At 42.9% G+C, this 24,025-nt stretch overlaps 1 protein-coding gene across 15 annotated transcripts in view; it reads right to left on the bottom strand.

Moving 5' to 3' along the window:
• Positions 1 to 24,025, bottom strand: part of CD44 (CD44 molecule (IN blood group)) — a 108,241-nt gene that overhangs the window by 33,835 nt on the left and 50,381 nt on the right. For 14 of the 15 annotated variants that reach the window (XM_077322155.1, XM_077322156.1, XM_077322157.1 and 11 more), the window contains exons 2-6: positions 20,848 to 21,013; positions 18,208 to 18,350; positions 14,601 to 14,672; positions 11,949 to 12,143; positions 9,437 to 9,523 (exon numbers count right to left, since the gene is read on the bottom strand). In XM_077322155.1, the coding sequence (XP_077178270.1) occupies positions 9,437 to 9,523; positions 11,949 to 12,143; positions 14,601 to 14,672; positions 18,208 to 18,350; positions 20,848 to 21,013 (663 nt within the window). The remainder of the gene's footprint in view (positions 1 to 9,436; positions 9,524 to 11,948; positions 12,144 to 14,600; positions 14,673 to 18,207; positions 18,351 to 20,847; positions 21,014 to 24,025) is intronic. The other variant, XM_077322158.1, reaches the window with a different exon arrangement.

The raw sequence follows: 24,025 nt of genomic DNA, 5'->3' as shown, positions 1-24,025 counted from the left end.
AATATACTTCAAGAATTTATCAGAAATTTCAGAGAAATCCTGTATAATGAACTGATATTTTAATGAGCAGTTTACACATACGTGTTCATTGCTATTGTGTTCATGAGCAGAACTCCTCTACCTTCTTCCTTTCATATACCCCCACAAGGGACTCCTAAGGACAGGAAAACTCCTGAAAATGGTGTGGGATTAAGTAGGGACAGAGGAATTGGTGCAAATGTTTTGAAGAAGCACACATGAACATATTGACCACAAATAAAACTGACAGTATTACATTCAGGCATCGCTAGGGCTCAGAAAACTGCCAGGAATGCTGTTCATAACGTCTACCAAAACTGAATCATGCCCATGAGTGAACTTCAGAAATGATCAGAATGATGTGAAGCCCAGCCAATATAAAAGAGCATTAATCAAATGTTAAATATGCTGATTCCTATACCTGTAAACAAGTAATGCTCATTGCTTTTGCATTGTATGAATGTAATGCAAAGCTGTTACACTGTATCCAGGAAAAAAACCCTCATTATAAACTTATTTGAAATGTTAATATTTTTCAATTGTATGGTACCTCCCCAAAATTACATACTGCTCCTCCAACTTGGGACAGTGGTTCTCAACCTGGGGGTCGGGACTCCTTTGGGGGTCAAACAACCCTTTCACAGGGGGCCACGGCAGGGCAAGGAGCTGGGGGAGGGTGCCACCTACACAACAGCCTTGTAGGGTAGATCGAAATAGAGCATGGCTCACCACAACATGGGGAACTATATTAAACGCATTAGGAGGGTTGAGAACCACTGCTATAGGAGGTACCATTTACTGAGACACTTCTGCAGGCTTTCACCACAACAGTGCATAAAGGACTAGAGTTAGTTCTTACTAGGATTAAACAGGTAATGCTTTTCATCACAACTATTGTTCCACTTAAGAAATCCTCAAATCCAGAGCTTTCTTACTCTTAACTTTTTTCAGAACAATCTGATGACACAAACCTATTGTATACTTTTTTTGTGCACACCATATACATAACATTTTTTTCTGAAATAAATACCATCTAATTTTTTTCACTTCTCTTATCAATGTGCTATTCTGTTTTCAAAGGAAACTGTAGGCAGCTGGGCTTGAGGCAATCACTTGATATTCTCTTCAGTCATTATAACATCCTGAAGCCATAAAGTCTTATGAATGATAGTGGGAGGGGGGGAAAACCCAATCCAAGTTCTCAGATATCCAAGGTTCCAGGGGAGCTTTTTTGGGAAGCATCTCCAAAATGATTTCCATTGGACAAAATAAATAATATTATCTGAATAGGGACAGTCCTGGCAGGAAGGAGAATGGAGAAGTTGTATTTACATTTCAAGTCACTTGATCATGTGGTGGATGGCACGCTTTGCACAACCACAGAGATGTGCATTTATGTGACTGGAGTAGGGCAAGGATAGTTCTATGGGAGCAAAAGTTGGCATTTGTTATGTTCTGGCAAACCAACCACTGGTCCTTTGTGAAGAATATGAAGAATATATGTGTAGAAATAGAAGACATTAGAGTTGCCAGGTCCCTGGTAGCTGCCATGGGGTGTGGGGAGAATGCATTCTGGAAGCAGGGGGGGGGGATGAAAATTAACACAATGTACTGATGTCACCTGGAAGTCATGATGCTCTAGTTTTGGGGTAAAAATGCGTAGAATTAGTTTGTTTTTTTTTAACCATAGAACAGCCTTTTTTAACCTTCTGTCGAAGAATCCCAGAAATATTTCTCAGGCTTCAAAGAACCCTGGAAGTGGTAACATGCCAGGTGACAGAAGCACATTGTGTTTACTTCCTGCTTCTTCCCTCCCAGTGCCTGGTAAGTCCCCCCAGTTTCTGAGAGCCCTAAAATAGGGGGAGAGGCTTCAAATCAGTGGATCCTCAGGCCCTAACTGGGGACTGGCAACACTAAAAGTCATATCTATTTAAAATTAAGCAGAGAGCTACCACTAAGAGGTCTAAATATAGTGAGCAGAATAGCATGGCCGAGACTCATCAAGGCTGCATGTTGACATGGTGTGGGGTCGGCTGCAAGGCAGGCCCATGTGCAAGCTTGGTGGCAGCACGCTCCTACAGCTTGGCAGGGGGTGGAACCTGAGCGGACCTATTTAAGGTGCCACATGCTCAGCCTCCGCCTCTTTGACCCTGGCTCTTCAGTGGACAGCTTCCCTCCCATCCTGTTTTCTGATGACTGTGTTGGTTTGCACATTGAATTTTATTGTTACAGCTATGGGGGTTTGCCATGAGAAAGAGCCTGTTGGCAGGGACCCTGTCTGCATACAGGAGCCCCTGGAGGTTTGGTGGGACCTCCCAAGAGGTGGCACAGCAACGGGGAAGCCGACCCGGCTGAGTAGGCTTAAACAGACCCTTGGCCAGGGGACCTGGAGGTAGCCAACTGAGGTCGGTGCCCTTTGGCTCTTCCACAAAATGTTTCTTCGAAGGTAGAGCAGGATTCTGAGAGGCAGGGAATGGCTGGGAATGGATAGGAACTCCAGGGTGCTTCTCAGAGTCTGGGGTTTAGGGAACCAGTTGACTGACTGGCAGGTCAGGCTCTCTTCTCATTGGTACCAGCCTTATTATGTGGCCATTTAAAAGTCAGAACATATATATAATGCTTCTACTGAAGTGAGTTAATGCCTTTCACAGTTACTTTGCTATTTCTGATGTCACAACATTTTTATAAGAAATAATAATAACCAAAACAAAAGTTTTATCCCAAGTGCTTCAGTGGGCTGCTGCACCTCACTGTATCCAATACTGGGCCACTGCTTGGAGTAAATCTAGTGAGTAGAGGTTTCTTCATGCAAACTGTCATGAGGCAGCTCTTCAGGCAATGACTGAATGAGGTGAGATCTTTTTATTTGTTGAGCTAATATTTCCTAACTAGACTACTGTTCGTCAACAACTTCCTATGTAAACCATCTGGTATGTCAACAGTATGAGGAAAGGAGAAAGGGCTTTAAAATCCATGTGTTTGGCTCTTAATTCAAGAGAGCAGGGTTGGTTCCAAGAGCATTCCCTGGCAACAACTTCTAACAGCAATCTGATCTGTTATTTTGGAAACAATGGAAAATTTACCAAAATCCATATAGGAACTTTTAAAATCCAAACACAAAGGTAGCTTATTGCACAGAAAAGGAGCATGCACCAACCTGAACAACATCAAGCCTAAAACAATGTAAGAATGCCAAATAAACTGAAAGAAGAGATAAAGTTAGCAATTTTGAAAGGCTTTTTCTTTGGTTAAATTCTGGTATAATTATTGTTCCTTATAATCTTTTTTGTATTTAGATATGAACACCCAAGAGATACACCAAATATGAATAATTTCATTTTAGGACTGCAATTGGGTTCATTAAGATTTGTATTTCAAGGAGCAAATACACCCACAGTGCCCCCCTGATGCTATTCATTGTCGGTATACCATTCATATATTTGGATCTTGAGGATTTACAGTGAAGTACATAAAATTTAAAGCAACTACTTTTATCTTGCAGATAAATATTGTGTCCATAACACACTGATAAATAGAGAATAGATGTATTGTTTAGTCACTGAAGAAAGGAAAAAAACTGTCAAAACTCTTGTCCATCTTTAGAAAGATTTTTTAAATAAACATTTCTCAAGTAGTGGAAGTTTAAGACATAATATGATAGCCATCTTTAAGTACTCGATTAGAGGTGATATGACTGATCTTTAACCATTGGTCCTTTGTGAAGAACATGAAGAATATGTGTTGCACATAGTCACATAGGAAATGGAGCAGTTGTTTTCTGTGGCCACAGAGGGTCAGACCAAAACCAATGGGATGAAATTAATTCGAAACAATTTTCGGCTTAACATCTCTGACCAATTATGCACGGCAGCAGCCGCACCAGGCTACTTCTGTGCTGTTGTGGTGGGGTGGGATACCCCGCCATTCCCCACGTATACATAAGGGAGTGTAGGTGGTCTGCCCTGCTGTAACAGCCACACAGGCACATCGCGGGGCTAGAAGCACAAGGTACACTTCACGGCAGTGGCAGGTGGCAGGGGCCCCACCACACTATGGCAGGGGAGTGGCATGCCACTCCCCCACCTAGGTGGGGGTAGGAGAATGCCCCCTCCAGCTCTGCAGACCTGGTAAGGGTGTATGGTGTCCCTGCAGGGACACCATAGGTCATAGGTTGATTACACACAGCACTGGCCCACCCTAGGTACTGATGGCACCTGCGACATCTCAGGGAACATGGAAGACTCTGGGTTTCCTTACAACGGGGCATCCAAGGGCCTGAGTTGGACCAGGGCTCATCAGCGCCTGAGATGGCGGTGACGTCGGGCATAATTGGGGATAAGCCCTGCAGCCCTTTTGCTGCCAACCCGGGGATTCTGTCCCGTGCATAATCAGTCTCAAAGAAGTTCCTGACAGTCAGAGCAGTTCCTCAGTGGAACAGGCTTCCTTGAGAGGTGGTGGATTCCCCTTCTTTGGAAGTTTTTAATTAGAGGCTAGATGGCTAATTTGAGAATTTTCGAAGTACAAACTTGTTTAATGTTGTCTTGTAAGATCAAATGGGATGTGACCATGTTAAGTTTCCCACAGAAACATCCCATCAGCTCCCACAATATTTTCATTTATTTCTTAGGCTTACAATCACCTTAAATGATAATGATTTAGGTAGATTGCTTAGACAGATATAATCCCCTTAAATATCTTCCTAACCATGCTATCATTTGGCAAAAAAGTTGATGATACAACCGTGTCAAAAAAATTTGTATCAAAAGATTGATGACTTTTGTTAAGAGAACCTCCAAACTGATTCTGCAGTTATGATTTGCCAGGATGTTTTTACTGTTTTGGATTATAAATGTGGACTCTGAATCTATGCCTGGCATTATGTATCTGTGGTTTTCTCCTGTCATAGTTCAGGACACCAAGGCTGCCAAGTATTTTTCATTTTCATTGAGAGAGTCATGCCTCCCCCCCCCTTCCTTGGGTCTGAACATGTGCAGTAATGCACTTGCACTGTAATGTAATCAAAAATAATTTTTAAAGTATCGCACCCCACCATCCCTTGATTCCCATGGCACTTGAATCACCCAAGCAAGGAGAGGGGATTCCTGTGTTGATGTGCGTTCAATCACCATGCATGCATGAAGATAAAGTACATTGGCCACCATTATACAACAGTTTATCTGCACAAAAGTTACAATGTGCCCTTTTAAACCTTAAAAGTATGTTTAGATGATGGAGGGGAAAATGCTGGTGGATGGGAAGAATATATTTTTAACTTAAGGTTAACTTTCTGGAGTGCACACTATTGTTATTGCAAATTTGCATTGTAATGTGATCATGTTCAATAAAAAAACAGAGGGGAGAGGGTGGGACGAGAGGCAGATAGTAGGAGGAGTTGATATGTATCTATGATGACATCACTTGAGGTGGGAATGGAGGAGAAGGAGACGCAAATCCCAAGCTTTCATTATTTTCTCATATTAACTGTGAAGTATAGGGCAGATACATTAATTCCCAAGAAAGCAACACAGCATAAAGTTCTGTCAGATTAAGTTTTAGCCTTGGTTAAAATCTAGGTAACTGGCAAAACAACAATTGCCAAAAGGAACATCTTGAGCATGAGAAGTACATTTTCCAAGTGGTGGACCAGCACAAGCAACATTAGCGCACCAAAAGCAGAACAAGCTTAGAGGGAGACAAAGATATTGATTGTACCACCACATTAGCATAGATTCAAAGGATAATGATGACCCTGGATGTAGATACTGAACAGATTTGGGAAGAAAAAGCCAAGCATGTAGTTCAAGTAGCTGTAGTTTGGGTTATCAACCTCAACCTCTTGGGCCTTACAACTGATCTCTAGAGTACAGAGATCATTTCCTTGGAGACAATGGCAGCCCCTGCTGATCACAACTCTCCCCTCCACTAAGACTGTCCCAAATCTCAAGGAATGTTCTAAGCCAGAATTGGCAACTGTAGCTTAGTACTTGCTGTTTAAGAAAGCTTTAATGATCCACATAATGTATGAGTAATTAGATTAAAAGTGGCCGGTGAACTTACCAGGGGCCACTGTTGCTGCGTTGGGTGGGCAGGGCCAAAAAGACGTGGCTGCATTTGGCCTGGCAGGGAGCGAGGGCGCACTATATGGGCGCGCTCAGGTGATGGCAGTAGGGGCGGGCTCTAGGAGGCACCATTTTAAGGTGCCCCATGTGAGAGATTACCCCTTTTGCCATGAGAGAGCCAGGAGACAGCGTCTCACCCTCCCACCCTGTTTTTTTGGTTGGGCTGTTAAATCATCACAGCGGCAGAATAGGGGCACAAGGTGGAGTATTTGTCCAGGGACCAGTCTACTTGCTGGGATCCTGGGGGTCTGTGTAAGAGATCGGCTAACACCAAGCGCAGTGTTACCAGGCTGGGTAGGTGAGGGGCTCGGAGCCAGGAGGAAGGGATGGTTGACTGAGGTGGATGCCCAGTAACCATCTACTGGCCTCATCCTGGAGGAGGGTATCAAGGGGCAAGGGATCCTTTTCTCCTGGCTGGGAGGGAGGTGGATCCAGGGAGTACCTTGAACCTGGGTTAGCAGCTGGACAACTGCACAAGGGTTACTTTACACCTCGTGCCAGGCCAACCCTCAGCTAGTGTTGGTTAATAAAGCTGTGGCTAATTTGTGTTGTCCCTGTATTTGCAAAAAAGAAGCAAAGCAATAATACAAATTACAGATGCTGTGAATACATATAATTTGGGGTTTCCAGAATCCCACTCCCCACAGATCAACACATTTTTATGCAGTTAAACTAGAGGTGCATACAACCAGGATGCCAATGTGAACTACTGTCTGTTTTTGAATTATTCAGTCATATAAGACAATACACATTCAATATACAACAGTCCTTCAAAGGCATATTTGCTTTTAGGGATAAATGTCTCAAAATCTGATGTCATCATATATAAAGGCAGAAATGTCCATATAAGAAAGAAAAGAGTTTTGCACATCTGTATATCAAACCATCATTTCACCATCCTTGTGAATGGCTGCTGCAGCTATCTCGATGGAATCTCTCTGTATGTTATTTCCATGTTAAGATACAGACCGCATAAAGGAATGTGGCCACCATCACATTTTCTTCTTCCAATTACAATTTTCCTCAACATTGTACCACATAAGTAACTTAGAATGAAATTATATTTCCCTACATTTAAGAAGCAAGGCAAGCTGTTCTAGTCTGTGTAACCATTCAATGAAATGTCTATATAGGTATGAAAAATAATATACTCCATTAATAATACTAATGTAACATGACTTCTAAAAGGAAGTCTACGAAAAATCCTCAAAGCAGTTTTTCAATAAAAGTACAATGCTAACCTACCAAACCAAGGGATAAATAGAAACACACTTCTACGACAGGCAAAGAAAGCCAGATTTAAACAACAGGTTTGGCCATTGCATAAAGTTGCCTCTAAGAGCAAAAGGGAAACATGACCCCTTACTAATAATTCGTATTAACACAATTCTCAGGAAGAATATAAACATCTCCTTGACAATGGCTCTGAGAACATGCATATATCTCAATGTTGTTGTTGTTGCTAGGTGCAAAGTCATGTCCGACCCATCGCGACCCCATGGACAATGATCTTCCAGGCCTTCCTGTCCTCTACCATTCCACAGAGTCCATTTAAGTTTGCACCGAACTATATATCTCGATATCTCTGTTATAATTATACAAACACACTCATATCACAAAATCTTAAACTCAACTGGTGTAGATGTGTATACATTATGCAGGTATAAATAGTGATGACCTTGATAATCTGCTCAAAATGATACATACAACTATAAAATCATCCTTAAAATCTTTTTATCAAAAATGTTGACACAGTACTATACACTGAGTAAAAAATGAAGCTGTTAGCACATTTGGCCAATCTTGCAAAACTGACTAATTAGAGCCAGGCAATAGTATGGCATCAATCTTAGCTCTTCAGGAATATATTAATGCTCATGTAATAATTTTCAAAGAAAAAGTACCCTAAACAAATTCAGACATGTAAATGATTAGCCAAATTTGAATAAGAAATTATTGTCTACTTAGGGAAGTTTTACTGAGTTAGACTCAAGCATACACACATGCTATAACTACCATATACATACTTCTGCAACTCACTTTATGCTGGCCTGCTCTTATCCTTGATCCGGAAACTGCAATTGGTCCAGAACGCAGCTCCCAGGGTCCTCACAGCAACACCTCGGAGGTCCCACATCCAGCCCATCTTCCAGCAACTGCGCTGGCTCCCGGTTGAATTCCGGATCAGGCTTAAGGTTTTGGTTATCACCTTTAAGGCCATACACGGTATGGGCCCAGTATACCTGAGGGATCGCCTCTCCACCTCCACCCCTCAAAGAGCCTTGCACTCTACTACCTCCAACGTCCTGGTGGTCCCTGGTCCCAAGTAAGCTTGACCTCAACCAGGGCCAGAACTTTCTCCATTCTGGCCCCCACCTGGTAGAACAAACTCTCAGAGGAGATCGGGGCCCTGACATAACCAAGCAGTTCTGCAGGGATTGTAAAAGGGAGCTCCTCCACCAGGCATTTGGTTGAGGTCAACCCAAACCATCGCTTCCAATTGGCCCCCAACCCCCCCCCATCCTACTACGACTGCTACTAATCTGCCTAACCCACTAGGTCCCAGTAACAGTTGAGCTGAAGCTCTTTTGCAGTTCCATCATTCTCTAATGTTATTGTTGTAATCATGTTAAAGTTATTGGTGTTATAATGTTATTGCTGTTATCACCTGTTGTTCCATATCTGTATCTTCTCCTGCTTCCTGTAAACTGCTGTAACCTGCCACTCTCTTTCTGCGGCCGGCAGAAGGCTGCAAGTCTCGGCCGGGTAGGGGGGGGGGGGGATTGGCCTTCTCCCGGCCCCGGGAAGAGCCTCGCCGCGTCGCAGACGCGGCAAGGCTCTTTCTGCGGCTGCGAGAAGGCCGCGAGTCTTGACCGGGGGAGGAGGCCTTCTGACACCCCAACGTCCGCCGCTGACCATGGACTCTACAAACGGTGAGTACTGCTCCCCAGGAGTACTGCTCCCCAGGAGTACGGCTCTCGACAGGAGTCGGGGCATCTCCCTTCCCCTTCCATTTCTCCCCTTTCAAAGCCCATTTTTATAAATGGGCTTTGAAACTAGTCATTTATAAATATGTTGAACAACACAGGCCCCAGGACAGATCTCTGGGGTACTCCACTTGTCACTCTTTTCCAAGAGGATGCTCAACCATTACAAGTACCCTCTGGGTACAATTGGTCAACCTGTTTCCAACCAGCTAATAGGTATGAGCTGGACCAGCATGTGTTCAAGCATCCTTAAACAGCATTCTTGTATATTGACCAGACACTAAAAATGCTTTAGGAAGTGTACTATATTACCCTCATTAGTATTTCTGGGATGTTGGTCTTCATTACCATGATTTAAATTGTCTTCTGGATTAGCAGGGCTCAATGAGATAACTTCATCTGCATGATAAATAGAATGAATGTTGTAATCATTTCATTTCCTGAGCCATCCCTCAAACTATAGGAAAACCAATGTTCCATTAATATATAATACTTTGTGCTAAACACTATTTAGAATAAGAACCAAGATTTAAGTTCAAAATACAGGAAAAACCTATATTTCAGAGCAGGCAGGATCAGAAATCAGTAAATTCACTGCCTGGGTCCATGACCTTGAGCAATGGAATTTTATTTCCTGCTTCCCCACATCATCATGTTGCATTCATGCTCTTCCTGGGTTTCCCCCAGCTTTTCTTTCTCAGACTCTTTTACTGAAAAGCTATGCAAAGTCTGGATGGTTCCTGTGTGGGCACAAAAGGGTGGGCTTTTAAAATTGTCAATGTTGTGATAAAATTATAACAATCTGTGTATGAGGTAACTACTGCCACTGGACTAGGGCAGGGGAAAAGTGAGGAAACTTGTCATGGGGATATCCCATTGTCACTGTACTATCCCATGTGAAAAGCATGCTTAATTCTTCACTACTCCTGCAGCAACCCACATTGGTTTGCAGGAATTCAGATGTTATTTTGGTTGCCCTGAAAAATTAGCTGTACCTTATCAGACTGCGAACTGGCATATGTGATGTACCACACTACTTTTAATGAGGCCTGGGGAATGAGGAGGTAAGGAGAATTATCTTCTCTGGCTCCTGGCAGAATGATGGCTGCCTTTGTTTAGGCAAAATTTGGCTGAAATGGTGCCACTGGACTCAATTTTTGTTCTTCAGACCAACACAGCTACGTACCTGAAACTGATAGAATTTGTCACTGCTGGGCTACTTGTTCCATCAGTCTGATATAAGAACAGATAACTTCTTATGTGGAGCTATGAATAGACAAGACAGATCTTTCTACAAATGTGAAAAGTATCCCAGGTTTGCAGAAAGATCTGAAATTTAAATGTATGTATGTATGTATGTATGTATGTACTAGCTTCAAAGCCTGTTCCTAAAAACAGGCTGTGAAAGGGCCCCTCCTGCTCCCCCCGCCCCGGCCCATGCCACTTAAGGAAGCTTTGGGCTGCTCAGACTCTGGAGCGGCTCATAGCCAGATCAAGTGGCACAGGCGGGGGCTGGCCAGCTCGTCAGTAGGCCCAGGACAGAGCTCGTTAGCAGGGCAGGATGGCATGGAGCTCATTAGCAGGGAGGGATAGGACAGAATTCGTTAGCACAGGGCGGGATGGAGGTCATTAGCAGCTCCGGGGTGGAGGTTGTTAGAAGCCCCGGGACGGAGGTTGTCAGCAGAGTGGGATGATACGGAGGTCGTTACCAACCCTGGGAGAGGGGTCGTTAGCAGCCTGGAGGGTTTGCCCCATCCACCACCACCCTTTGTTCAGGGCCCTCTCCCCTGACCTGCTGCTGGCTCTGGCAGTGAGGCGCATCTGAGAGCAAAGTGGCTAACGTTCAGGAATGGATGGCAGGAGCTGTAGAGGAACCCTGATTGGCCCTATTCCAACTTGGACACCCCGGACGTGTTCTGCCCCCGCAGGTTGTTTCACAAATATTAAGTGGAACAATGGATAAAGATTCTCTCTCTCTCTCTCTCTCTCTCTCTCATCCATCCATCCATCCATCGGGTGAGTTAAAACCCCACAATAATGAAAGAGGCTTGTGGCCATTGCTAAGCAACCATATAGACTTCTAGCCTTCTGTCAGTAAAAGCACTGGGCGGCGGGAGGTGGTAAGGCTCTTTTCAGGGCTGTTTTGGCCTTTGAGAGGGATTTCATCAGGGCCAGGCCCAGCAGCAACTACTTTGCAACTTGCATGACTTTCCTAGGCTTGGCTGCTTGCAACTATTCAACAGCAGCCATCCCACAAAAGCCAGTGTGGTGTAGTGATCAGAGTTTCAGACTAGGATCTGGAAGGCTCAGGTTAGAATCACCCCTCTGCCATGAAAGCTCATAGGATGACTCTGGGCTAGTTACACATTCTCATTCTAATTTATTTCACAATGTTGCTATGAGGTAAAATGGAGAAGTGCAGAATGATGTAAGCTGCTTTTAGCTCCCACCTTGGAAAAAAGTGGAAAATAATAAATATAGCTGAAGATGGATGGTCGATAAAGATAAGATGGTGGGTGGATGGGAAGGAAGCAAGGAAAGTTGAAGATATGGGGTTGCCAAAAGTGGTGATAGAGGCAATAATTTGGGGAAGGGGATATAGGGCAATATGAGGCATCCCCCAGTAACTGCTTTAAAGTCTCCTACTGCATAACTGGGCCCAGCATGATTTCCTGCAACTGGGTGACCTTCGGTCAATCATGTACTCTTGGTCTGCCTTATGTTGAAGGATTTTTGTGTGGACAAAATGGAGGAATGAAGTCAGCCGTTTTGGGTCCTCAGTGGGGAGAAGTGCATGCCATAAACAAAGCAAATAAATAAATACCTGTAGGATGAAATGGACTAGCATCTTCAATGAAGCTGGTGTGGAAGACGCCACCAGATCTAATAACACTGGGATCTGTTGTTCCTCTGTCATTTGCTGAACCACTGCCCATGCTACTGTCATCATCAGTAACTGGTGGTGGTTCTGTGATGCGGATTCCCCCAATGTACTTTGTTCCATCAGCATTGATAATGTCTGTCAGAAAGAGAAATGTGCCATTTTACACTTGTTAAATATAATGGCTATTATCCAGTGGTAAATTACCAAGGTGTGCAGAGGTAAAGTTCTCCTACTTAACAGAATATTACAGAAGGCTCACAAACAAAGGGGTTACATATACAACATAGGAAGTTACAGCTTAGTAAATGACTTTCTTTGGAATACAGCTCTTTCTGGACTACACAAAGTGTTCTATGCATGTTCTTGACCCCAGAACTGCCAAATGTATCAAATATGTGATAAATGTGCCCAGAAGGACAGAAAAAGTTTTCCTAACATACAGCATCATGGAGAAGTCATATGCAGAGCTTTGCAAATACACCAGAGCCCAAATAACCTTGGAACATGTCCTCAGTCCAGTGAAACTTGATTTCTGTGGGAAACTACTGGCTTCAGAGGGCTGTGAAAGGATATACACGCCAACTGCCTCTTGGCACAATTTACTAGCCTTAAACTATTCACGACAGATACCAATAATGGGTTTCCAGGGAAAAAAACTATTTAATGATGAAACTTGTCCAACTGTTCTATTAACTATAAATGTACTGTGAAACTACTAAAAATATATATTCTTATTATTCCTTCACTATTTTGACTCTTTTAGGTATATGAAAAATCTATTACAATTTTATTTAACATTATTATAATAAACTAATATCAGTCTGTATCCTGATTAATGCTATTAATTACAGTCTACATTTATTTATTTTATTTTATTTTATTGCGGGATTCACAAGTCATAAAAACAGTACACAATATAAAAACATAGAATCCTATTAATATTAAGAAAACTAAATAATTCCCCAAACCAGATACAAACAGCGGTACATTACAAAACTCCTCTCCATGTAATGAGCCATTGGAATCGGCCAAGCTAACTCTGGAGATGGTAATATAATAAATGTATAACAGGAGGCCTTCCTCCAATGACTTTTAGCACTGTCTAATACTGTGCACAGGGACCTGGGGGCCAGAGTTGATGGGAAAGTTATTTTATATCCCGGGATTCCTCTGCCCGGCCCTAACCAAACACCTGGCAGAAGAGCTCCGTTTTGCAGGCCCTGCGGAACTCAGAGAGTCCTGACAGGGCCCACAGCTCATCTGGGAGCTCGTTCCTCCAGGTAGAGGCCAGGATCAAAAAGGCCCTGGCCCTGGCTGAGGCCAGGAATACCACCTGGGGGCCTGGGACCATCAACAAATTCATACCCACTGAGTGGAGTGCCCTGTGAGGGGCATAAGGGGAGGCATATATACATTATACATTAATGATGGCCAAATAGCCAAATTAGGGTTCCTTTTGCCCATCTCAAAGAATCACATCATTAAGAGTCCATGTTGGTAACTTGAATTGAAATGTTACATGTACAGAGTTGTATCCTACCACTCCATTGAGTTAATGACCATGTTATTTTCTGGCAGAGAAGGGACTCTTCCTTAGAAGCAAGAGTTTCTTCTGCCTTCAGAAAAGCCTCTGCTTTTAATTTCTGGTGTTTTTAATATGCACATGAAGGACAAGCATATGAATTCCATGGGACTATGCAAGGAAAGATGCACACATTATTTATCATGTGGCACTACCCTGGAGGTCCTTTCCAATTCTGTGATTCTATGATTCTACAACTGTACTTTTATATAATAATGCCAGCAACAAACTCTGGCCCCTGCAGAAGGAGAAACATGAGTATGCTCTTGCACTGACTTTTTGTTACTGCCTCCAGTATGTTAGCTGTGGCAGCTATATCATTCCTAATAAAGCCAGGAGGCAAAATGTACCACTGCAAGTTTTATTAACATGGAACTAACTATTTTGTAATTAGTTTAATAATATGGATAGATTTGAATCAATTTTTAATCCGCTTGAAACTAATAAGTCTTGATTCTTGCAGGTGGATAATTGAGAGATTAAGAGTTTATACCATCAGGCTGCAATAAAGTATTATTATACAGATGCACATGTATAGATGATTCTATTCTAAAATGTATACAGAAACTGAGGAGGGCTCCCAGATCAGTAGCAGACCACCTATTTCACATGCAGAAGGTTCCAAGGCCACTGCCCAGCACCTCCAATTAAAAGAATGTGGCAGCAAGTGATGTGAAAGACTTCTACCTGAGACCCGAGAGAGTCGCTGCCAGTAAGAACAAGACAGAGCTGGCCGTGAGAGATAAATAGTCTTACTCAACACAAGCCAGCTAAATCTAAGTTTATAAATGTAAAGTTGCAGCCAATTTATGGCAACTCCATAGTTTTCAAGACAAGTGATTAAGCAGAGGTGGTTTTCCATAACTTTCCTCTGCAAAGTCTTCCTTGGTGATCTCCCATCCAGGTACCTGCTTAGCTTCTGAGATCTGACAAGCTCAGGCTATACAATGCCATTCCACATCCCTTTGCAGAAAATAGGAAACATAAAGGGTACGACATTCAGGACCTACCTACAATGCTCCGATTATCTGGCCAAGAGGAATACAACTCTCTCACAGGATCACAAACATAATCTCTTGTTTCTAAAATTGAGGAGGGAAATAGTATTTTGTTATTTTCCATAAACAGCAGTAAAACAAACTAAAATTGTGGATTGTAATTGGAGTCCAAGGATTATATAAATTTTTATTTTACTACTATGACCAACTCCAACTGCAAATTAAAGATGCAAGTAAAGTTGGCACCCCCTGCCCCTGTAGCTTTTTAAATTAGAAACTGGTTCTATTTATAAGTGACTGGGGCAGACCCAAATTTCAATTAGGAGTAGTACTGTGAACTTCCCAGAAAAATGTCCTGTCTCTTTAACAAATCCTTATTGAGGTGTTGCTTACTAGATGATGTCATTTACCTCCATGCCATGGAAAACTTCAGCTGCCCTTTCCACACATTAAAGAAATGAGACATGCCCCCCCCCAGGCCTGTTGGCAATCCTAATTAACTATGGGTTTGCTAGCATCACATTTAATTGCTCATCTGGGGAATCGGGTTCAATTCTACACTGGCAGCCAGCTAGGTGATCTTCAGCCAGTTATATTTCTCTCAGAGTGCTCTTAGCCCCAGCTACATCACAGGGTGTCTGCTGCAGGGAGAGGAAGGTGCACACCAGGTTCATCAGGGGGTTATGATTCCCCTCTTACCACATCCCCCATTGGATGTTGTTAGGGGGGAATGGGTAGTGGATTATACCGCCATGTTTTCTTATTCATATGCTGTAATGTTTATGTCCTGTTTTGATATTTTAATGGGGTTTTATTGGGTTTTTAATTTATAGACAATTTGTAACCTGCCATGAACTGGTTCCGGGAGTGGCAGGAAATAAAAGTCTAAATAAATAAAAACATTATATAAATAATACGTCATTTTGAGACTCTTTCAGGGTAGAGAAAAGTGAGGTATTAAAACCAACTCTTCTTTTATTCTTCTACAAGATTCCTTCCATGGAAAATCTCCAATACAATTCCTAACCTTGAAATCATTGGGTTTATAATATTTGAATGTGAGAGAAAAGTTAACTCAATAAATCAAATGTTCTGCCTTGAGACATATATAATGATGCAGCAGCCTGCATTTTATATTTCCCCAAAGCATTTATATATTAGTTATATAAGCTTAGTAAGCATAAAGTCTTCTATGGATTTGCATAACTCTGAGATATAGATAATAGATAAATAATAATAAATAATCAGTATTTAATATTCATTTTACAATTTGATTACCTGTCATCAGTTACAGCATATTAAAGGATACATATGGGCAGATTTTACCTTGGGAGTACCAGTACATTAAAAATTCACTTGTTCATTGAACTTGCTTACCCCCAAGTCTGACAGTCTTTGCAAGCACATATTATGTTAACGAGATCATTAAACTCATTCTCTGTATTTTATTAAGACATTTTTATCGTATTGGTCCTTTTTATTTTTATTATTGCCACAGTAGAAGATTTATAACCATTTTCAAATCTACATATGGTACTTCTTTTTCATCTTTAAACAGCCCGTGGCGCCACGGGCGCCACGGACTAAATAATTCGTTAAGCCCCCTAGAGGTGGGCTTTGTCCGTGATGAGGAAGGGTCCGGGTTGGGTCCGGGTTGGACCCTTCCTCACGACAGACAATCGGAGGGACCAATCGGCAGGCGCTTCGCGCCTGCCGATTGGTCCCTCCGATTCCCAGCCTGAGCAACTGCGAGCCGCGCACAGCGCGGCTCGCAGTTGCTCCCGGACTGACGCGGCGAGAGGCGCGAAGCGCCTCTCGCAGCGTCAGACTGCCGCCCGAGGGAACCCCCAGCAGTCGCGCGAAGCGCGGCTGCTGGGAGTTCCCTCCCTGCTGGACTCACGCGCCTTCTCCCCTTTCAAAACCCCTTTTTATAAAGGGGCTTTGAAACTAGTATAATATAATACTGACCATAATGGAATGGCCTTCAAGACAATGCATTGGAAGCAAGGTTGCTGCTCCTCAGTGTAACAGGGGATTCTCCACCCCTAGTTCCTGTTTCCCATTTCTGCTCAGAGCAGTGGTGGGAGGAAAATAAACGGCCATCAGGCCAATGCTGTGACATCACGTGCAAGAAGAACCCAGAAATGACATCGGTTTTCTTTAGAAATCATCAGAAACAGCTGCTCTTCCACGTCACTGCCTGTTCCCAGCAAGTTGCCAGGCAGGGCCTAATGCTAAGCTCCCTTCTGTTGACCTTGAGGTCTCTTTGGACTGTTGTAAAGTATTTTTAATATTTTGTTGCAAGCCACCTTGAGTCTTGTGGAAAGACAGAATATAAGGGCCAAATCAGACTTGATGCAAAACCTATGGTTTTTTAAATGCTAATATGCAGTCCCTTGGGGGCTGGTTTGAAGATCAGAGAAGGCTCACTGATAGATAGGTGTGTTTAATCCTTTCCTCCCATGCCTCTTCCACAATCAAAAACACCTCTCTCAAGTGGCAATTGGTTCTTAAGGTAACATACATGGATTCAGGCCCAAAAATCTGTTTTCTTTCAACAGCCAAATGCATAGTAGGAAGGGTTAAGCAGCTGCTTAGAACTACAAATTTAACATTTAACAAAACATGGAAGCATTCACACAGAAAGTAATTCTAAGGTCAAATCTGATTTTGCCATAAAACATTTAGAATAAATTTAAAATTTTTAAATGAGGATACTAAAGCACTATACTCATTAATTAGGTATCTCCCCCATAATAGTACTTGACAGTGTGACATTATGCTTCTGTAATAGATCAAAATTTTGGACATGTCACCTTTTGCAATACACTAATAATGTTTACAACACTTTTGCAAAAAGAAATCCTGATCTTTTCTACACTAGGAATTTGCCCTGACTCACCGCTCGTCCTGTGGTGGGGCAAATTCCTAGTTCCACATGATGTCGCTGCTGGGCCAGGGACATCCCAAGCCTGGCACAACTCAGGCCCTTTTTTGCTCCACAGCGAGGGAACATGGATAATTCCACATTCCTTTTTTGTCCCAGGGGGCAACGGGGTCTATGTAAAGCCTTGGTCATCAAGAAGGGAACAGTTAGGCTGTCCTGGCCTGGCTCTTCCCCACCCTCACCCAACAGAAGGCGTCCTGGAAGGGACAAAAATGCTCCAGGTGGCTCTGCCACACTGCATAGTGTGGCAAAGCTGTCTGGGGTATATGTGTATTTTTAATGTGGTATTGTGTTGGTACGCAGTACCATGTTCTTAAAAATAAAAAACAAAACAGGTCCCCACTGCCTTGCAGCACAGTAGAACCTCGCTGCCCCAGCTCTCACGCAAAAGCACAAATCGGTCCCAACTCAAACATGAGGAGGCAGCTCGGCATGGAGCCTCCTGTGCGGTAAAGGTCCTATTGATTTGTTGATAAACTTGATCCTGCAAAACAAGGTAGTTGTCCAGTATGAAAGGCTACAGCACACATTAGATCTACTTTTGAACTACTTTCCTCTGGTTTCTTCCTTTTTATTAACTATAGCATGGAAACTTGTTTTGGCAAAAAATGAGGCATTGCATAAGTGAATACAAATCTTTCCAAAGTAGCATGTGGAAAAACCAAAACCGACCTGATGAATTGAAGCAAAATGTATCATACTGCTCAGATACATTTGAATTTGAATGAAGAACATAAATCCCAGTGGCATTTGCAGCACACAGATGATAAGGATTATGTCGGGGAAGTACTATTTTTTCTTCAATATAACCATATCTAAAAAAGAGAGAAAGATATTATCATACTAGGGAATCTAAACAGTTAGCCAGTACAGATGTCATGGAACTGAATATTATCAAACAAATATCTGTGATGCAAGCATGGCAGAGAGATACAATGGGATTTGCCCCACATTAGTGACAAGTCTTATCTTGTAACTTTATAAATTAGATTAAAAGATCTACCATGTATAGCTCATCGATTTTTTTCCTCTCCAAAAAGTAATACATGGAAGAGTCCATAGCTCAGTGGTACAGTGTATGCTCTGCAAACATCAAATCAAGGTTCAACCCAGTACCTGGGTTATATACCTATACTTAAAAGAATGCAGGTCAGTATTGTCAAAATGAATACTCCCATTTTGATTTTAAAATTCCAGACTCACTGAAATGCTCTGCCACCCCCTCTCCCCCAATGTCCGGCACATTCCATGTGCCACGCAGCCCTTCTCTACTTTGTGAGCTGCAAGCTGAGTATGACTCACAAAATAAAATCATTATTAACTATACTACAAAGGCAGGCTTAAGAAAATGTTCTTATTATCTGTTCATGTATTGGAAGGTAACTGATTTTATAGGACCACAGTTCCAAAGGCACCAACTAAAGTTTTAGTCAATCATACCCTTTCAGTGCTAAAAACCCAACACCCCAGACTGGCTATGGAGTAGAAACAGAACTAGGTGCCCTGACAAACAACCTCTGCCACCAGCTAGACCGTGGCAGGTAAGCGCTGCTTGTACTATTAGATCTTTCAGTAGCATTTGAGAGAATCGATCATAAGCTCTTAGCTCACTGACTCACCTACACTTGGATACAAGGGACAGCCCTCAAATGGCTGATCTTCAAAATCTGGCCTATCATTCAGGAAAAAAGGATGAAAAGTTGGCCATAAAGGCAAATATTGCTGCAGGAAATCAAGAGTGCCTTCTGGAAACTGTACAACTAGTAATCACAGTGTTTGGCATTTAGACTGTGCACAGATATTTTCAGTGCATTTCATCAACAGTAATTAGCTAATATTTTCATGCTAATTAAGATCATTACTTTCCATATTAATGAATTTATCTCTGTATTACAATTATTTACTTTCATACATCCAAGAACAGTGTGCAAGTTAAAGAAGGGAAATCCATGTAGAGTAAAGATTCAAATGAAACAACATTTCAATCTTATGTAAGAGTGTGAGGTGGAAGCACTTATGAGCGCCACGGACTTACCCGTGCCGCTTTTTGGCGGCGTGGGGGGTGGGAGAAGAGAGCGGCAGTAGGCGGCCGCAGCTGCGGGCTCCCTGGCTGCGCCGCGGCTCGCGCGGCGTGAAAAAAGAGAGGCGGGGCTTAGCGTCCTTTTGGGACGGTTGCCTGTTCCTTCCCCGCCTCTTTCGCCGGAGCACAGGCAAGCTACCCACCCACCCTCCCTTTATCACTGGGTTCTTGTTGTCTGGTTTTATTTGTCACAGCAGTATTTGCACAAGAGTATGAGTCTAGTTGCATTAGAGCCGGTGGGCGATCGGCATCCCTGCGGGGAATGGGGCCCCCTAAAGGGGGTGGTGGTAACGAGCCACATGCAGACCCGGTGGGGTAGGCTTGTGAGCTCGTTCATGACCAGATGGCCCTGGAGGTAACCAAGGAGGTTTGCGCCCTTTGGTCCTCCACATGGGCTGTCTCCCTGGTTTGCAGGATTACCCGAGGAGGAGACCCGTAACCCAGCGGGGTTTTGATGGGATCCTTTTGGGGTGAAGCATGTTTGCAGTCAGCGGACTGCTAGTCTAGACTCATACCCTTGTTGCCCCAACCCTATGTGTTGTGGTTGAATGTTAATAAAGCTGTGGCCATTTTTTGCCAATTTACTGTGTCGCGTCATTCTTCTCCAAACTAGCCACCTACCAGCCAATGTCTATAGATATATATGGAGGTGAAATTTTAAGTGATCTGTTTTTCTTCAGTGGTAAATTGATCAGTGAACTGCTCGAGCTGTTTCTGACACACTTGGGGACGCACTGGTGATTGAGGGCAAAAGTAGAAAGTGGCTGCCTCTAGAAGTCCAGATTTTAGAAGGCAGGCTCCAAATCAGATTACATTAGAAAGACTAGTTGGAGCAACACCTAGCAGATTTTTCTTTGCCACCCAGCAAGCTGTTTGATTTTATACATGAGTGCATTCATCACAATAATTTAATTTCTGAGGAAGACCCCTCAGGGTTGTAACACATTTGGTCCATTCCCATGTTGGTCTATTCCATGTGCAGTCAGAAATGTGATATTTTAAAATTATGATGACTATGTTTTTAATATGTTGAATTAGTGCACTTCATGTAAAAAACATCTGAAAATTTTCTAATCTGGAGAACCATGTTTGAGCTGGGTAACTTTGGAAGGTGTGAGAGCTCTCTGCAGTACTATTTTGTCCTCCCAGCCTTCCCCAAAGCAGTATTTTTGTGTCATCACCACATCAGGCAAACGAGATTAAGCTTATTGTATTTCCTTTACAGTTCCTACCTGCAGGTTTCCAGTCCAAGAGAGTGAGCTTTCTCCATCTGCTCCCATGTTGGCAGAGTACTGTTGAGGGCCTTGCAAAGTTCAATGGCCTCTTCTCTTGTGAGGCTGTAGCGCCGATTCTTCTCAACATGGAAAACTCCTGCATATCTGCAACTTATATTCAAACCTATACATTTGGAAAAAAACAAAAGTTGAGCTGTTTCAAATGCTTACCTCTAAGTCCATAGTAGGAATTGAAATGAAATTGATTTAAATGGATTTTAAAACATGCTACTCTGTTTAGAATTTCTCTATTAATCAGGGTTGCCAGATGGATGTAAAGAACTCCTAGAATTACAACTGATTCACATACTACAGAGATCAGTTGCCACTGGAGGAAATGGCTACTTTAGATGGTAACTACTCTGCTAAGATCCCTCCTTTCCCCAAACACCACTTTCCCAGGTTTCACACTCAAATCTTGAGGCAGTTGTGGTGTTTTTAAATACAAAACTCTTCCAATCCTACAGTTAATGCCTCCTCCACATCAGATTTCAAACTTCAACCAGCTCCCTGGAACTGCTAATTATATCGGAAATGTATAGGTCACAAGCAACTGAGAGAAGGGTAGCAATTAAGGGTGGAAAATGGTATAAAGAGAAATGATTAGCCCTCCAACCCTGCTCCTGATACAGATCCCAGCTGTAATTTCATTCATTAATTTGTTTGTGTGTTCGCTCATTCACTCAGATTATATCCTGCCCCTCACTGTGACATCTTCGGGCAGTGTACAAAGAACAGGAAGGACAAAAAAGTACATTAAACATTTGCAATAATTTGAAACAGAGATACAACAGTCATAAGTAACCAATGAAAAGTATGTAACAATAAACAGTGTATAACATGTTTGTCACTGAAATTTTGATGTGTGTGTGTGTGTGTGTGAGAGAGAGAGAGAGAGAATATCTTTGCTTTGCAATAATTAAAAAGGTCCTAATTTTAAAACACGTGTTGTTGTTTTTTAAAGGATCCAGAGGGATTCCGGAATGCTCCGTAGGACCTGAAGCCTCACTGCAATTTGTTAAATGAGGTGGTCGACAACTGGCATAACCATTGATGAGATTTTACCCCACCACCCTCTCCTTTCCTGTTCTAAGCCAGCTCCTTGGTGTACCAATGAGCTGCACAAAAGGAAATGAGATGGCTAGAGTGAGTTTGGAGGAAGACTCATGATGAAGGTTCAAGAACATCTTATAAGCCGCTTATGTCTATGAGATGGCAGTGAGAATAGCTAAATTAGAGTTTTATGCTGCATCCATTGCATTCACTAGCTCTCACCCAGCACAATAATCTTGGGTAATCTGATTGCATACCACCCTCGGAGAAAGGAGCTCAAATATTAACCAACTGGATATTAGCTGTGAGGCTCTTGTGAGCTATTTTGCAGACAAACCCTCCCACCAACTTTTAATACAGTAAAGGAACTAAAGGACCCTTGGCCATCCTTAGAGAGAGGCTTTAACAGCTGCAGATGCCTTGCACAGACCAAAGTTGACAGGCTGCTAGCTTCAATGAGGCCTACCACTTGTCCACTAGATCCCTGCCCCTCATGGCTCCTTAAAACAGGTGGCAAGAGGGTAGGAGGACCGATCCAGGAAATAACCAATCTTTCTCTTACTGCAGGGACCTTCCTGGATGGTCTGAAGGAGGCAGCAGTTTGTACTCTGTTAAAGAAAACATCACTGGATCTGTGGGACCTGTCCAGTTACTACCCAGTTTCACAGTGTTTCTGGGCAAGGTGGTTGAGAAGACCACCATGGATCAATTGGTAGCATACCTGGAGGATGCATCTGATGTGGTAGAGCACAAGAGTCTTGCTTGCCACCTCATCAATGCAGGGATATAGGGGATAGCCCTTCAGTAGGTGTCTTCCTTTCTTCATGATTGGGGTCAGAGGATTGCTCAGTGAGAATCAATTACACCGCTGTGAGGTCCATTGTGGAGTTCTTCAGGGTTCAGTTTGCTCTTCAACATTATTTAACATCTTCATGCATCCTCTCGCTGAGCTAGTCTGGAGCTTATGGCTTGGGTGCCATCAGTGCTGATGATACCCAGAACAATCTCCTGATGGATGACCAACCAGATGCCACTCTGAGCCCATTGGCAAAGTGTTTGCAGGTGGTGATGGACTGGCTCAGAGCAAGTCTCCTGCAACTAAACTCTTTAAACATTTTGGCCCTGTGGTAGGAGAGGACCAGATCAGGAAGCATGCCTGCCAAAGCTGGATGGAGCTTTCTACTGCACAAACTGTTAGGAATCTGGGCATGATTTCTCACACTGGAGAGCTCATATTTGGCCAGTCCTCCATCAGCTACATTGGTTTCCAAATGTATTCTGGATCTGATTCAAGGTCCTGGTCATAACCTTTAAGCCCTTACATGGGTGGGGCCCTGCATATTTAAGGGACCGCCTACCTGAATACATTCTTCAGAGAGCCCTGTGATGGCAAATGCAAATCGGCTTATGGTCCCTGGCCCTAAAGAAATATGCTTGATCTCAACCAGAGCCAAGGCCATGGTGCTTGATGGAGTGAGCTCCCTAGTGAGGTCAGGGCCCTACAGGAATTTGATTACTTCTGCAGGGCTTGCAAGATGGAGCTCATCCACCAAGCTTATGGTCATGGCCAGCAATTATAACATCAGCCTCCCACATTTCTCCTCCTCTCCCCCTCTTTTCCCATCATTATGGGGCTAGCGGTTTTAAATCTTTTTACCATTTTATATAAATTTAACTTTATTTTAAACCTTAATGACTTCTGTAGTAACTGTATGTTTTTGGTTTTTATATTGTGATACTGTATAATGCCATGTTGTAGATGGACTACAATTCCCATGGGCCCCTGCCAGCGTTTGCTGGCAGGGGCTCATGGGAATTGTAGTCCATGGACATCTGGAGGGCCACAGTTTGACTACCCCTGTTGTAGACCATCCCGAGGTGTCTAGGCATGAGTGAGTAGTATAAAAGTCTCAGAATAAGAATATTCTGTGGGTTGCATGGAAAGAAAAGGGATTCAAGAAGTGCCCTATCAAGCACTAGCTTTAGTTCTAAGTCCACATTTTCAAATCAGAAAATAGGACAAAACACAAAAGGCAAATCAGGCGCAGAGTCTGAAACAGCAGGAGTTTCCAAAAACAAAAAT

This window comes from Paroedura picta, chromosome 2 (assembly GCF_049243985.1).
Source record: "Paroedura picta isolate Pp20150507F chromosome 2, Ppicta_v3.0, whole genome shotgun sequence".
Taxonomy (NCBI): Eukaryota; Metazoa; Chordata; class Lepidosauria; order Squamata; family Gekkonidae; genus Paroedura; species Paroedura picta.
Note: the sequence above shows the minus strand (reverse complement) of the source record. Positions and strands in the feature narration are given on the sequence as shown.